Source organism: Coccinella septempunctata, chromosome 6, assembly GCF_907165205.1.
Source record: "Coccinella septempunctata chromosome 6, icCocSept1.1, whole genome shotgun sequence".
Taxonomy (NCBI): Eukaryota; Metazoa; Arthropoda; class Insecta; order Coleoptera; family Coccinellidae; genus Coccinella; species Coccinella septempunctata.
Genome location: NC_058194.1, coordinates 20928061 through 20941919, shown reverse-complemented (window position 1 = coordinate 20941919; position 13859 = coordinate 20928061). Strand labels below are relative to the sequence as shown.

The 13859-nt window shown below is 37.0% G+C and overlaps 1 protein-coding gene across 5 annotated transcripts in view; it reads left to right on the top strand.

The window, feature by feature from the left end:
- The window catches only part of LOC123315842 (protein sickie), a 224497-nt gene that overhangs the window by 161146 nt on the left and 49492 nt on the right, over window positions 1-13859 (top strand). For 4 of the 5 annotated variants that reach the window (XM_044901723.1, XM_044901724.1, XM_044901726.1 and 1 more), the window contains 2 exons: window positions 1924-2665; window positions 3795-4546. In XM_044901723.1, the coding sequence (XP_044757658.1) occupies window positions 1924-2665; window positions 3795-4546 (1494 nt within the window). Of the gene's footprint in view, window positions 1-1610; window positions 1715-1923; window positions 2666-3794; window positions 4547-13859 lie in introns of those variants that run through there. The other variant, XM_044901727.1, reaches the window with a different exon arrangement.

Here is a 13859-nt window from a genome sequence, read left to right as displayed (position 1 = left end):
GTTTGGATTTTGACCGGCATGCTTTCGGCAACTTAGATAAGCATGACATAAGGGAGTCGAAGGACCATTTGTTTCATTAGGACAAGCTTGAAGAAGGAGCCTACCAAACATTATTTCTTTGTTTTTGTTCATTAAAATGAACTTTTTTGAGAGTTCACTATTCTGATCAAAGTAAATCAAAGAAAACACATTGGGAATGATTCAGTGCAATTGAATATGAAGTCCCCATAGATGATCGAACATAGTGAATGCTTAGATTTATTTTCGAATACAAAATATTATAAATGGATATCTAAACGAAATGTTTGCATTAGCGCGAACGCATACATTGTTTGCTCATTGTTAGTTAGACTAACAGACTCCCCTTTGAAGAACCTCCCCTAATATTCTACCCTATTTCAACTCGTACATATCGAGTGCAATCGGCACATGGAAGAATTATTATTGTGCAGAAACTTTTTATATTTCTCAATGTATTGCTTCTAATCGTTCTGGTATAGGAGAAATCTATTATAAATGTAAAAGAACTACTGCTATTCTTCTTTCGAACTCTTCAAATTTGAAGAAGATTTGTAGATTTCTGATTTTCCTATTGGTGATAGGCTTATGGTAATACCATACAGGATGATTTTTTTCGGAACTTTCAGAGCGCCTTTTATCGCTAACTGAAGACGGTTATGTGAAAAACTGCAGTTCTTAATATTCTTTCTCATTTTTCGAAATAACTAAAAGTCCATAAGATTAACCTGTCTGCACTCTGCACCTCACTGACTGAGGTACTGGTTTCATGATCGGATACTTTAATCGTTAGATTTGAGCTAAGATTTGGTGGAATAACAGTTTTTTTTTCAATTTTCACAATAATTTATTTGATACTAATAGGTTTTTTTGTTTTAATTGAGATTGTTGTTGTTTCACCATCTTTTATGGAAATTGATTCGTTTTCGCTCAAGAATCTCCGACTATTCTTTGTTCTCTGTTCTTTATCTGGAACTTAATATGAAAATCATCAAAATATTATTCCCTATAAATGAAAAAAAAGCTTATAATTTTTAGGGGAAAATTGTATCGAGTCAAGTTTTTGTGCCAAAATTCTGTCCGAAAAAATATAGAATATACCGATGTGGGTTATATTTTCTCCTTCAAATTCTTCTAAGAAAAGCTCAAAAAAATGTGATTCATTCTCGAGTAGAATACCAGTATGACAAGTCACGGTGCTAAACTTCGAAATGAGTATCGCTTTCTGAAACAATCAGCTTTGAATTAGGTTTAAGAGAAAAGGAATAAAAATAATATTATTCAACCGATAGAGTGTAACTTTTTCGGTACAACCTTTTAAATTACCCATATACAGCATTTATATTTCCTAGAGTACATAGATAATTGAGTAGAGATAAAGTTGTATAAAACAAATATTTTAATATAATTCATCTCATTGCAAATTCAGCACCCATATACACTCGCACATAAATTCACAAAAAAACTTCCGGTTGCGTCCATGAACTGAACACGATTTCATTATGTTGATTAAGCGAAATATAAACAGCCAGTAATTTCAATACAAAACGGTTAATTCGAATATCTGTTCGTGTGCAACTGACATTTATTCCTGAATACCGTTGACTCTAATTAAGCCATTTCTTATTAAGCATGTGGGCATAAAGTGAATGCATGAAAATTAAGGAGTGAACTTGGATCTAATCTGGAACACTGGGTAATAAATGTTTCCCGAGATCCGTTGGAGATAAGGCATTTCATTTTATAGCCCATTTTACTGCGCTGACGGATGAAAAGTCGAACTAGTCGCCCTTCAGCGAGATTTCTCTAAATAGCTCGTATTAAATACAACCGTTAAAACAACAAACCGATGAATGCATGGTATTGAAAGTTTTCCTTGTGTTTATTTATCCTGTTTCGTTTCAGATCGTCGGCGATACCGCATAAAGGAGGTAGCAGCATCCCTCTTCCCGGCTCCGCTCTGCCCTCCCGAAGATGTCCGCCGGACAAGGTACGTCCCATGGCGGGGTCCTCCAGGGCCACCAGTCCGGCCCTGTCGATGATTCCCAGGGGACCACCCGCTACCCAGATAGCGAGCCCTTATCAGCAAAATCCGCAGCAACAGAAGAACTCGATGCTAGATAAGCTCAAGTTGTTCAAATCGAACGATAAGGCTGCACCGGTGAGCAATGGCAAACGGACTAGCAGTTCCAGTGGTGTGTCGTCTGCGAGAAGTGAAAGAAGTGACAGCAGTGTTAGCTTGGAGCCCAGTGCCGATGTGAAGCCTGTGCGGAATGCGTCGCGAATCAAGGCTGCAAGGCCCGCGAAAGCCTCCTCGTCGTCGAAGAATAGCCCTAACGCGAACAAAAAAGAAGTGGTAGTTTCCAAAACGACCAAGACGGAGGTGGAGAAGCACGCCAACAAGGTGGCTAGCCTTTCGGCTTCCAAGTTGACGGAACCTAAAGTGAAAGTGTCCTCTAGTAAATTGGATGTGTCGAATAAGGCGAATAGTAATTTGCCAGTGCAGAATACACAGATCCCGCATAGTACCAGTATTCCTAAGCCCACGGCTGCTATCAAGGGTACCAGCAAAATAACGCGGGAGGAAAAAAGTGTCCAATCTGTAGTTAAATCACCTACTACTGGGATGTCGAGAGAAAGCTCACAGGTGAGGATTTGTTCAGAAACATCTGAAGGCAGTTTAAATTACAACAATGACATTGAACACTCGATTGAACACCAAATAACTCCAACAAACTTTACCCGAAATATGTATATACCTTTCATCAAAAACTGCTAGAGAGAGCCGACAAAATTTTGTACAAAAATCAAGTTTCATTCGAGTTTTTTAATTGAAAATTGCTGGCTGTACAGAGAAAGGCTGGTCTTCAACGCTGAAATCACCATTCTTGAATCCTTGAAAACGTTCCCTACATGACTTATCACAAAGTTCCACAAGCATTCGATGCATTTCAATTGCAGTTTCCTTCTAATTGAAGCAGAAACCAAAAAGCCCCCTCCAATGCTCATTGCATAATCTAAAATATTCAACAGTGTAGAAAACAGGCTTTTTGTATTAAAATCAAAGCGATATAATCTGAATGGACTAATGTCTTACCTCTCTGAAAACACCATAATAAGCCATGGGGCATTAATAAGTGTAGAGCCAATTTTTGAAACGACTGAACTAATTCGTAGTCCCAGTTAAGTTATTCAGCTATTCATTTGTGTCGTAAACAGTGTCAGGGCGTCAGCCTACTTGACCACTCGAAACTACTTCTTTTCTTGGATTATTCGTAAGGAGTAAACATTTTTATTTACTCACTAACGATTTCTGACCAACTCCAAGGCATGCATAATCTTTTTGTCTCGAGTTTTGTCCATATTCAGAAGAATTTCTGAATGCCTTCTATAATGTCATCAAAGTTCGAGTCAAAGTTAATAAAATGAAAACAAAGTTAAGGCAATATTTGTTTAATAAGTAACAAAGTACCTATTCCCTTGTTGCCACTTTTTCAGTACTTCAGTTTAATTTTTTTTATTTCTGACAAAATAATAAAGTAGATATTAAGTCCCTATATTCAAATTTGCCTGCCCACATACAATGCTTCCACCATCAAGACACTTGTAACGCATGTAGTTAAACATTTTGAGCAGGTCAGAACTTATTGTGCTCGATAAATAATCATTCTACAATAGTCTACATTTCAATACTTCCACGGTGAATTTTATGAACACAATGCATTGTTAGTGTTAGCAACTCTATATTTGAGATTTATCTGTGTTTTTATCTTCAGGTCAACATATCATCAACAAACAAACCAGTAATCGCCATGATATCACCTATGAAGAACGAAAGGGACCAACCATTATCAGAAAGCAGTCACAGCACTTCCACAACAGGTCCAAATAGTAGTAACAGCAGTATTATTTACAAACCGTCTAGCGAGAGTAGTTCCGAAAATTCTAATCTAGTGTACACTAAAAAAGAACCGTCCAAGTTAATATCAGAAACACAACTCAATCATCGACCAATGCAACAGCAACAAGTGCCACCACCACCACAACAACAACAACAGAAATCAGAACAACAGAACCAGCCAAATCATCAGAAAAATCAAGTTCCTAATCAGCAAGCAATGTCTCCAACAACCAAACAACAAAATATACGGTCGAATCAAAACTCCCCAAAGGAATCGGAAAACCAGAACAAACTGGGAAATCATCCGGTCGAACAGAATGGTATCAGTGCCAAAGATGCCGCACCGGCAGAAGAAGAATCTTCGGTGAGCATCGAACCTATGAGGCCTTTGTTTCGTGGATACTGCAGTACCCTCACCCTGCCTTCAAGACACAGACCTACATATCAGATGATGCAACCTGAAGGGATGGGTGACTACTGCGAGATTGGATTGGCTAATGGTTACATGTCGGATGGTGAGGTGTTGAGGAATTCCCCACGCGAGGTGACAGATGGTTATATGTCTGAAGGAGGATCGGTGTTATACGCCAGGAGGTTACAGACTATGCCAGCGCATATACCGAATGGGTGAGTAACAGGAATGTAACAATATTTTCGTCTTAGGATTTATCTGTTTTTCTACCTTGAATCCCACTTTAGCCCAAGATCACTGTGATTTTTTGAAAATTTTTTCTTTTCTGCAAGCTGGAAAGTACTTATAACGGTTTGTTACCAATTTTCCAAATCCTCCTACAGACATTTTCGCGTCTAAAATAGGAATTATCGCTTACGCTTTAGAAATAGATAGGAAGGCTATAAACTTGGATATGAACCTCTTGTCGTTCAAAACGTATCAGCGTATCGGCAGATAAATATGGCAGAGATAAGGGTTCTCATACCTACTGATATGGGTGGCGGATGCATTATTATATGACTGGACTAAATTAGTTTCTACTATAGTTTTAATTTTCAGATTTTGTCAGTTTATTTCTCTTCAACTTTCAAACTAGCAAAATTAAAGTTCATTCTCACTTGGCACGTCTTCACGCCAAAAATGGAACTAAGGTTACTCTGCCTCTTTAAGAATGAGTTGGTGACGGGGTTGGTGATAAGTAAACCAAAGTTATTCGTGGAAAAAGCCTAAACCGAGGCCGACACATAGAAACAGTCTCCATTTTTCTTTATAATTACGGCTCATGCTTCTACTGTAACACTGGGAAGATTGACGAAACTATCAACAGATGCAAAAATGTATTAACTGTATGGGAAATTACTTTGAAAAATTATAAATGAATATATTATTGTGAATAAGCATTGTTTTGTCCTCGGTTTTGTCACAGTAGCTGTTTATTTGGTCACATTCTTATCTATTCTCAATATTTTTCTTATTTATCTCCAATCACTACACCTACATTCGACCCCAAACATGATGATAAAGAATAATAAAGGAAAACAGATTGGTAACATTGATTAGATGAACAAAGTTGGCCTCTTGAAAATCAACGACAACAGCTGACATAACCTCACTCTTTGACAGTTGTAAGTGACCACAGTCGTTCCATCTGATGCAGGAGACAATCCTCTCAGTCTCAAGACCACTTTCTATGAAGATAAGTCAGCTTAAGGGAAAATGTTGCCATTTTTTGCACGAGAAACGAAGCTACGAGGTATATTGAAAAATTCTTAGCCTACTACAGCGAACCTGCAACGTCTCTAGACCTTTCAAAATATATGTTTCTTCTTGATCTGCAAACCAGACCTCCACAGCTTTTATAACCTCCTCGTTGGAAGAAAATTTACGACCTTTTTAACTTTTTTTCAGTTGAGGAAAGAGATGATAGTCGGATGGAGCCAAATCTGGTGAATAAAGGGACTGTTCTAGTAACTCAAACCCTAAATCACGAATTTTTGCATGGCAACATGAGATTTGTGTGCATGGGCGTTGTCCTGCAAAAACAAAACACCTTTGGATAGCTTTCCGGGTCATTTCTCTTTAATTTTTTCTCGTAGAGTGGTCAGTAATGTCGAATAGTAATCTCCGGTTATTGTTCTACCCTTATCCAAAAAATCAATCATGATTACTCCATGGCAATCCCAAAAAACTGAAGCAAGAACTTTTCCAGCAGATTTTTGGACACTTCTTAGGTCTTGGAGAACCAGAGTGTCGCCATTCCATCGATTATTGCTTTGTTTCTGGATCGTGGAAATGTACCCAGTTCTCACCCATAGTGGCAATTCGGTTTAAGAAGTCAACATCGTTTTCAAATCGAGCACAGATCGAACGCAATGCTTCTACCCTTGCACGCTTTTGGTCAACATTCAATTCATTTTGCAGCAATTTTTCTCATGTCCAAATTGACGTGAACTATGAATATGATGAACACGTTCGTAAGAAATATTCAGTACTTCAGATATCCATTTTAGCCCAATTCGACGGTCTGATAAAATCATGCCATGAACTGCATCGGTATTTTCGGGGACTGACACAGAAACTGGCTCATCTTCGTGAATCTGCTTACCTCTTAACCCTTTTAAATACAGGTACTTGATGATGGCTCCAATTTTTCGATTTTCACAATTTTGATGGACATCTTTCTTTCAATCTATTGCGTAACTCTGGCTTACTTTTTTGACCTCAAACTTCACACTGACACTTCTAATGAGTTATTTGGAGAAGTCATGAATGAAACATTAAGTTTAAACTTGCATTCGCTATATAATACCACAAACTGAGGATAATTCCCCATTTACATTATTCGTTATTCCTTGTGCTTCAGACAAAAAAGTTTCAGGAACACGTCATGTTTCATGTTAGGTACACATTAATTTTTTCTTCTTCCCACATATTTTGCATCCGAAAAACGTTTTATTCAGTATAGATAATATCGCAGTTGACCCATCTAACCCTTCACGTTCCACAGCAAAGAATTAACACATTCCCTGAAAATTCCGTATCAACAAGTGACCCTATGAACTCTCGTGCCAGGAAAGCTGCGTTCCGCTAAATGTTCATTATCAGAAAGTGCTTCTCATTATCTGTTACGGCCACACAACTGCAGAACGAAATCAGCGACCACGCATGAAGTAATCATTTACCAGAGTTTTATCTCCCCTCGTTCATTACGAGTATACCGTTCTCATCTTTTCTCATCAGATATCCGAGACGGTTTTATAATCGTAAAATTTGATGAGAGCCCTACGGTACGTGCCTAGGAGGGATTCAGATTCGCCCCTTTTATCTACACTCCTCTTGTACTACATCGGGGGTGTTTAATAATGCCCGGGATTCACGTTCGAAGGTGCATGTCGTTCTGTAATAAAAGAGGCATTCGGGCAGACACTTAAATGAGATTTGCTCGGAATGAAATATAAGCACATTTTTTCTTCGGTGTGACTGAGAGAGCCATAAATCTGGGACGAATTTCCGAAGAAAGCGAGCCCAGGGAAAAGGCAATATTAAATTTTTTGGAACAGAAATCTGCAAGGAGTACAAGGACAACAGAAATGTGCTCATTAATTTCTAGAGCTGATATAGTACCTACTTCTACAAAGAACAGTACCTGTTTGTGTATTTTTTTTTCAAACTGTAATAAGGAAGGTACCGGTAGATTCGGGGGACTTGGAACAGTCCTGTAACTTGGGACAATTACCCCCCTTGCAGATTTCTTTGTTTTATACCATTTATGAGTGAAGTGACAAACTTATAAGATTGTGTAGTTTCTTTTTGGTAGGTTTAACAATTAATTCCTGTTGAGTTTGCCGTGACTAGAGCGTTTGAATTGACAGAAGAATTAACGAATTCAGGAGAGTAAAAGCGCATTTTTTTATGGCCCTTATACTTTCTAGTGTCCTGTACATGTGTTTCACTTTGTGCATGTGTAATTTTTTTCTGGATACGTGGGAAATATCCCACATATCTAATAAGATATGTCATGAAACAAGGTTGTTTACAAATCAAACGGCAACACGGATCTCATCCATTTATTTTGTTGTTTCATAGTGTGTCTTGGGACAATGCCGAGTAGATACAAGCGGCGCATGGGCAGCAGGAAATATGCCAATTTTTCGCAGGATATTATTTTTTACGTTATTTCCACAAATAAAACACCAAAGAATGAAAGAAATCAAAGTTACCTTGTTTTGATTAGGTTTTTTTACATTTGAGTTGCAATATATTTACTTTCGCTGTAATAGGGATTTATCATTTAATTTCCTTAACGAATTTCAACTATATAATCACAAATTCTAATTTTTCAAAAGTATACACCGTCCCAAGTCACCTATTTCATTTGAGAGTTGAGAAATCAATAGATTTCAACTTGTGTCCCAAGCCTCCCAACTCGCTCGGTGACTTGGGACAAGTATATTTAATTTTTTTTAAATTTATATCCGAATTCTGAAGCATGGTATACCTATATCCTAATCAATAGTCTGAATCATTTAAGTAGCATATTTGAACCTTTTTCTCACATGAAAATAGGTCACCGTTTTTGAAATATGACAAGTTGATTTCAAAATCATCCCAAGTCACCCGAATATACGGTACTAACGGTACCTCCATTTGAAGCGATGAATTGAAAACCTATGGCGGAATTAAATTTTAGGAGTAATTGATTTTATGTAGGCAACCACTTACTCCTTACGAATACAGGGTAGTTTTCCAGGGTAAGTGAGGGTTATTACGTTAGACTTTTCGGTGTCAATTTGGAAGTCTATGAAACAAATTTTGAAATAATTCATTCGAATAAGCAAGTAATTCGAAATGACAAAAATATTACATAATAACAGTAACTTCTTACTTACCCTCCAAAACTACCTTGTGTTCATAACGCGTGGAATAGGTTGTAGTCACTCCCAAAAATTGAACTTCCTCATATTTGATAATTTGGTAGAAAAAAAACTTTTGAAACAGTCTCACAATTTCCCTTTGTGGAGCAGTACAGAACGATTCCGAGGGACTTGGTCAGGTAGGAGACTTGGACCACCTCAATTATTTCAATTTAAATTTCGCGCTACCGGTATCGTAAATAGCTTGAGACATACTCGTAACAAGGCACCACTAGTGGCGGCTCCATTTTGGCATGGACCTATTATACCAGAGTTAGTATTATACATCTATGCAGTTTGGCCGCCATCAGAACAGTTTGGGAGTGAGAGGGTTGAACGTGATTTTGTTGTTAGGAAGTGAGGAATTGAATAATTTTTGTTTGTTACACTGTCTGAAAAGTTTAATAGGTGTTATTTAGTTTTATTGCTTTCATTGATCAATATTGTTTCACAAACGATGAACCTTTTTTATAATAATTGTAAAAGTTTCAAGAAAACATCTGTTGAATAGACTAAAAGGAAGGGCGAGAGACTTGACCCATGCTTTGGTCGGGAGACATAATCAGTGGTCCAAGTTTACTGCACTAAGCTTAGATAATAGTAATAGTAGGTACTTCAAAAAAGAAAATTGAATAATAGAAATAAATATAAAAAATATACAAAGGTAGAAAATATCCCGGAAATAAGTGAGAGTGACTGAAGTAGAAAAAATGTATTTCATAGGCTGATACATCTGATGATGAAAACTTTGACAGAGACAATCGTGAGTCATTGGAAATTGTTTTCTTTCAATGTTTTTCCTGATTAACAAACTTATGGTCAAGTCTCTCTCGCCCCCTGTACAACTCTCCCATGGGCCAATTTTCGGTTCCTAAAAAAAGAAATGCTCTACTCAAAATGTTCATCTCATCATCCCTCTACTATTACCTATCGTTACCTATTTGGGAATGATATCTTCAAGCAATAAAATGAATTGCTACCATTTACAGATACAACTTAAGTGGCTTCATAGTAAAAAGGTGTTTAATTCTCCCGGACTCCCCATATAATCATATATGATATACGAGCGTCCATGCTAATCTGGGATATACAGGGTGGGCAAAATTCGTTGTCTACTGAGGGGATCTCGAGAATCGAGAACTCTAAGAACTAGCAGAAAACGGATGACACATTCTCGATATCTTTTTTCCTGACTAATCCAAATCTGAAAACATAATCGGCTTATCATTTTTAGATATGAACAAGAATTGAGAAATTGTCATTTTCAATAATGAAAAATAATTAGATTGTTATAACTCGTACTCGAAATTCATTATGACATTCTTCAGGCACTGTTTTATGAGAAATTCATACATGATTTAATTAAATAGTTCTTCTTCAGCTTCAACATTATTGAAAATGACATTTTTGTTCATAACTCCAAATCTAGAAATGACAGGACGGTTCTGTTTTCAGATTTAGTTTACTCAGAAAAAAAGAGCTAGAGTAGATGTTATCCTCGTTTTCTTGTAGCTGGTAGCTGCTAAAGTTCTTGAGATCCCCTCAGTAGACAACGAATTTTGCCCACCTTGTACAGGAGTGAATTATTTCAATGGAAAAATGTTCCTTCGGAATACCAGGCAATTCCATATATATGAGTACAAACAGTTGTGTGTAGATCGCGTCAACTCCTGGAGATATACCCAGTACACGTGGGCACCAACACAATACTCTGAATCGATCGCTATCTCACCCCCAAAATCGCGTGGGAGGAGTGTTCACGACCGTGCCTCACAGAAAAAAAACCAACGCGAAGATAAAAGCCCCTTAAACAGTGGTTATTACGTTGATCAGTGCCTTTTTTGTAACCCGATTCAAACGGGCGGGCGTGGGACGCTGCACTCCACGATCGAGGAACCAACTCGCTATCGGGCTAGAGGTCAAACGGTGCGACGAGATAATTTCACGTGGCGTCTGTCTTGTCTGCTTTGCAGCTGTGTGCAATTCCCGCTTATGGACATCCAATACATCATGCAATCTGTCATCCGTCAATATGCGATGTTTTTCCTGTGTGAAGAATTGCTCGTTTTTTCCTCCTGTTCGCGGCTCGGTTGTGACGGTATTTCTCTTGTGTGAATAGTCGTCTCTCCTTTTTATTTTCGAGAATGATGAGAGGACATTGCCACAAAACGAAAGCGAATCTATAATTATGTAGTTATCGGTCTCTGGCTATTGTAAATGCACACTTAAAAGTTGTTATAGGTACTCAAACAATATCTATCCTCAAATCCAAGATAGTTTCCGAAACCACTAACAGCCGTTTTAAATAAACCTATCTATCCATCGTTTCGCTTACTGAGATAAAGAAAACCATTCCAAAATATATCTACAGATAGATCATAGAAACGAAATCAGATGGTTTTTCTATTTTCAGTAACTGAAACAATGGATAGATAGGATATGGATATGTATGCTATCATGCAGCCCTCCTAAGAATTAAGGCCTCTTATGGAGGGTATATGCAGAGTTACTGAAAATTAATACAATAATTAATATAATAATTGGCAGTTGTGCCCGTGTTTGCCATCTGCCTATGAAATTGGTCTCTTTCTTAGGTACATATTTGGTATTATTTCTTAGTAACTCTGTATTAACTCACCATAGGACTCTTAGATCCTTAGCATAGACTAAACCCAAGAGACCCGTTCATTTTTTGGGGTTATATCTATGGCCCCCAGTAATGCTGAACAGTCATTCCTACGACTACTAACTAGTTGGGGAGTCCAAGAGGTAAATTCGGTATTTACTCGAGAGTGTCAGATTAATATAAGGGGAAGTACCTTGGACCCTGTAGAGTACCTCTACCAAAAAATAGACCTGTATCTATATAGGGGAATTGTTTAGGACAGCCTGTCAGAATAGTAAAAAAAAAGGTCATCGTACATACTCGAGCATGTCAGATTGAGATATAATGTGGTTAGTTATATGTTGAAAAGTATATATTCCCTTAATCCGACAATTTAAGTGTCACGAAAATGTGTGGGAGGGCGCCAAATTAAAAAAAAATACGTCACGTGTACATTCTCGAGCGCGGTGGCTTTTTTCATTATTTTGAAGCTTATGATTCAAGAATAACGGAAAAAACAAAATCTGACAGTTTCGGCAAGCCGAAACAATGAAAATTGGCCATAAAGGTCACAAAATAATTTTTTTTAAATTATCTCCTCTCCTAGGCATCAAATTGTTTTTGCATTTATTATGAAAGTTGAAGAGCATAAAATGTTCTACAAATTTTGTCCGAGGCAATTTTTTCTACGTTTGAACGTTTTTGAGATATACGGAAATGAATGTACATTAGAGTGGGATTCCACATTGACCTTGGCCTTTCGCATATGTGGCTAAGCTCCACGTCCTTATCGCCCTCTTACTCTAAAATGGTAAAGAGTATGTAAAATTTCTTCAGACAAGAGTTGTATAGATTTTTATTATATACAACTTCCATAATGACTAGAGAAACGATTAGAGGTACAGGAAGGAAGATATTTAACAAAACGCCTTGTTATGATCTTGGAAATGTCAGATTAAGGAAGCCCCTCCTGATTAGTGTCAGATATATGGGCACGTCTGCAACACCGAGATAAAAATTGTCATATTTTCAATAAACATTTAATACTTTGAATTCCGAATTGGATTGTTGGAAGATATGAAACTAACCTTTGAAATTATGAAAATTTGAAAACTAGCAATACATAGGTATTATTGCATTTGGAAAGTGTGGATTGGCGAACACTCTTTAATGTCCCGAAAAAACTATTAAAATCTGATCGCATATGTCTTAATAATCAGTCGTATAATCCACAAATTTCATTCTCATGAGTATCATTACACGCAATATTGTTTATACGCATCCTTTATTGCAGTTATGAAATTCTCAAGAATAAACCTTGGGAGTGTAATAATGTAATGAATTGTATGGGTGAATAATCTAAGCAAAAATAACCTTACCAAGAATGGAAACCATTGAATCAATACCACGGATATAGAATAGAAAGCAGGAATCAGGAAATTTCATCCATTAATCCGATTAACTGAACCTTCAAGTTGATTTCCATGATAACTGACGGCTAAGCCTCGGAAATAGCGAGTTTTCTTTCACTATGAAGCACATCCATCCACCTCCATCCATGAAATACCGAAAGCTCTTCAGAAAATCCCTTTGCTTACGCCTCAAATAGCTGGATGGATTCGTCAGTAATTCTTCTTTCAGAGGAAATAACAAGAGGGTTTTTTTGTTTGGGTTGTGAGGGAAGAATAAAGCGTTTTCTATTATGTAATCGGAGGATAGATGTGGGCATCATTATCAAGGCGATTTTTTTTTATAGATGAATCATTAAAATTAGACATCTCCATTCTGATACTAAATTAGGTGAATGCTCATTTCAATTTATTATTTTATCCATTTTTCAATTTCAAACGGAAAATCTAAATAATATTTCTACCAAGCTCCTTTTTTTTCTGTAATAAGGAGTAAAAACCTAGTGGAATATTGAAATATTCCTTTCAATATTCAAATCGTAAGGAAAATTCATAATAAATAGCTTGGATCGGCTTGGATTTATTGAATTATGGAAATCGTGATGACGAGAATGCATTTTGATTGTGGCAAATTGTATACCTAATCCATTATGCACACCCTCGTTTCATTGATCATGGTAGGCGCTGTTCTGCTATACGAGATTCAGCTCCCCTAGATTCAAGCCATTGTTTATAATGGTTTCAATTTGATTATGTCCCCTTCAGTGTAGAACTTCCGTATTCTACAATAATCCGTCATATTTTGACGTTTCGTAATCCTAGACTTTAAAGTTAATTTGGGTGGTATTGTTCATGATCATGATTGATTCATTTCGGAATTAAGCACAGTTAGTATCCAACTCGTTGGGAAACTCATGGTCATGGTGAGAATGATAAGTTTCTATTTGTGTTTACTTATTTGTATCAACCAAACATTACATCAATCATTTCTCGTTTAATTTATGACTTTTCTTATTTCATTTTATTTGCTATATAAACTCAACTTTAATAAATTGAACTT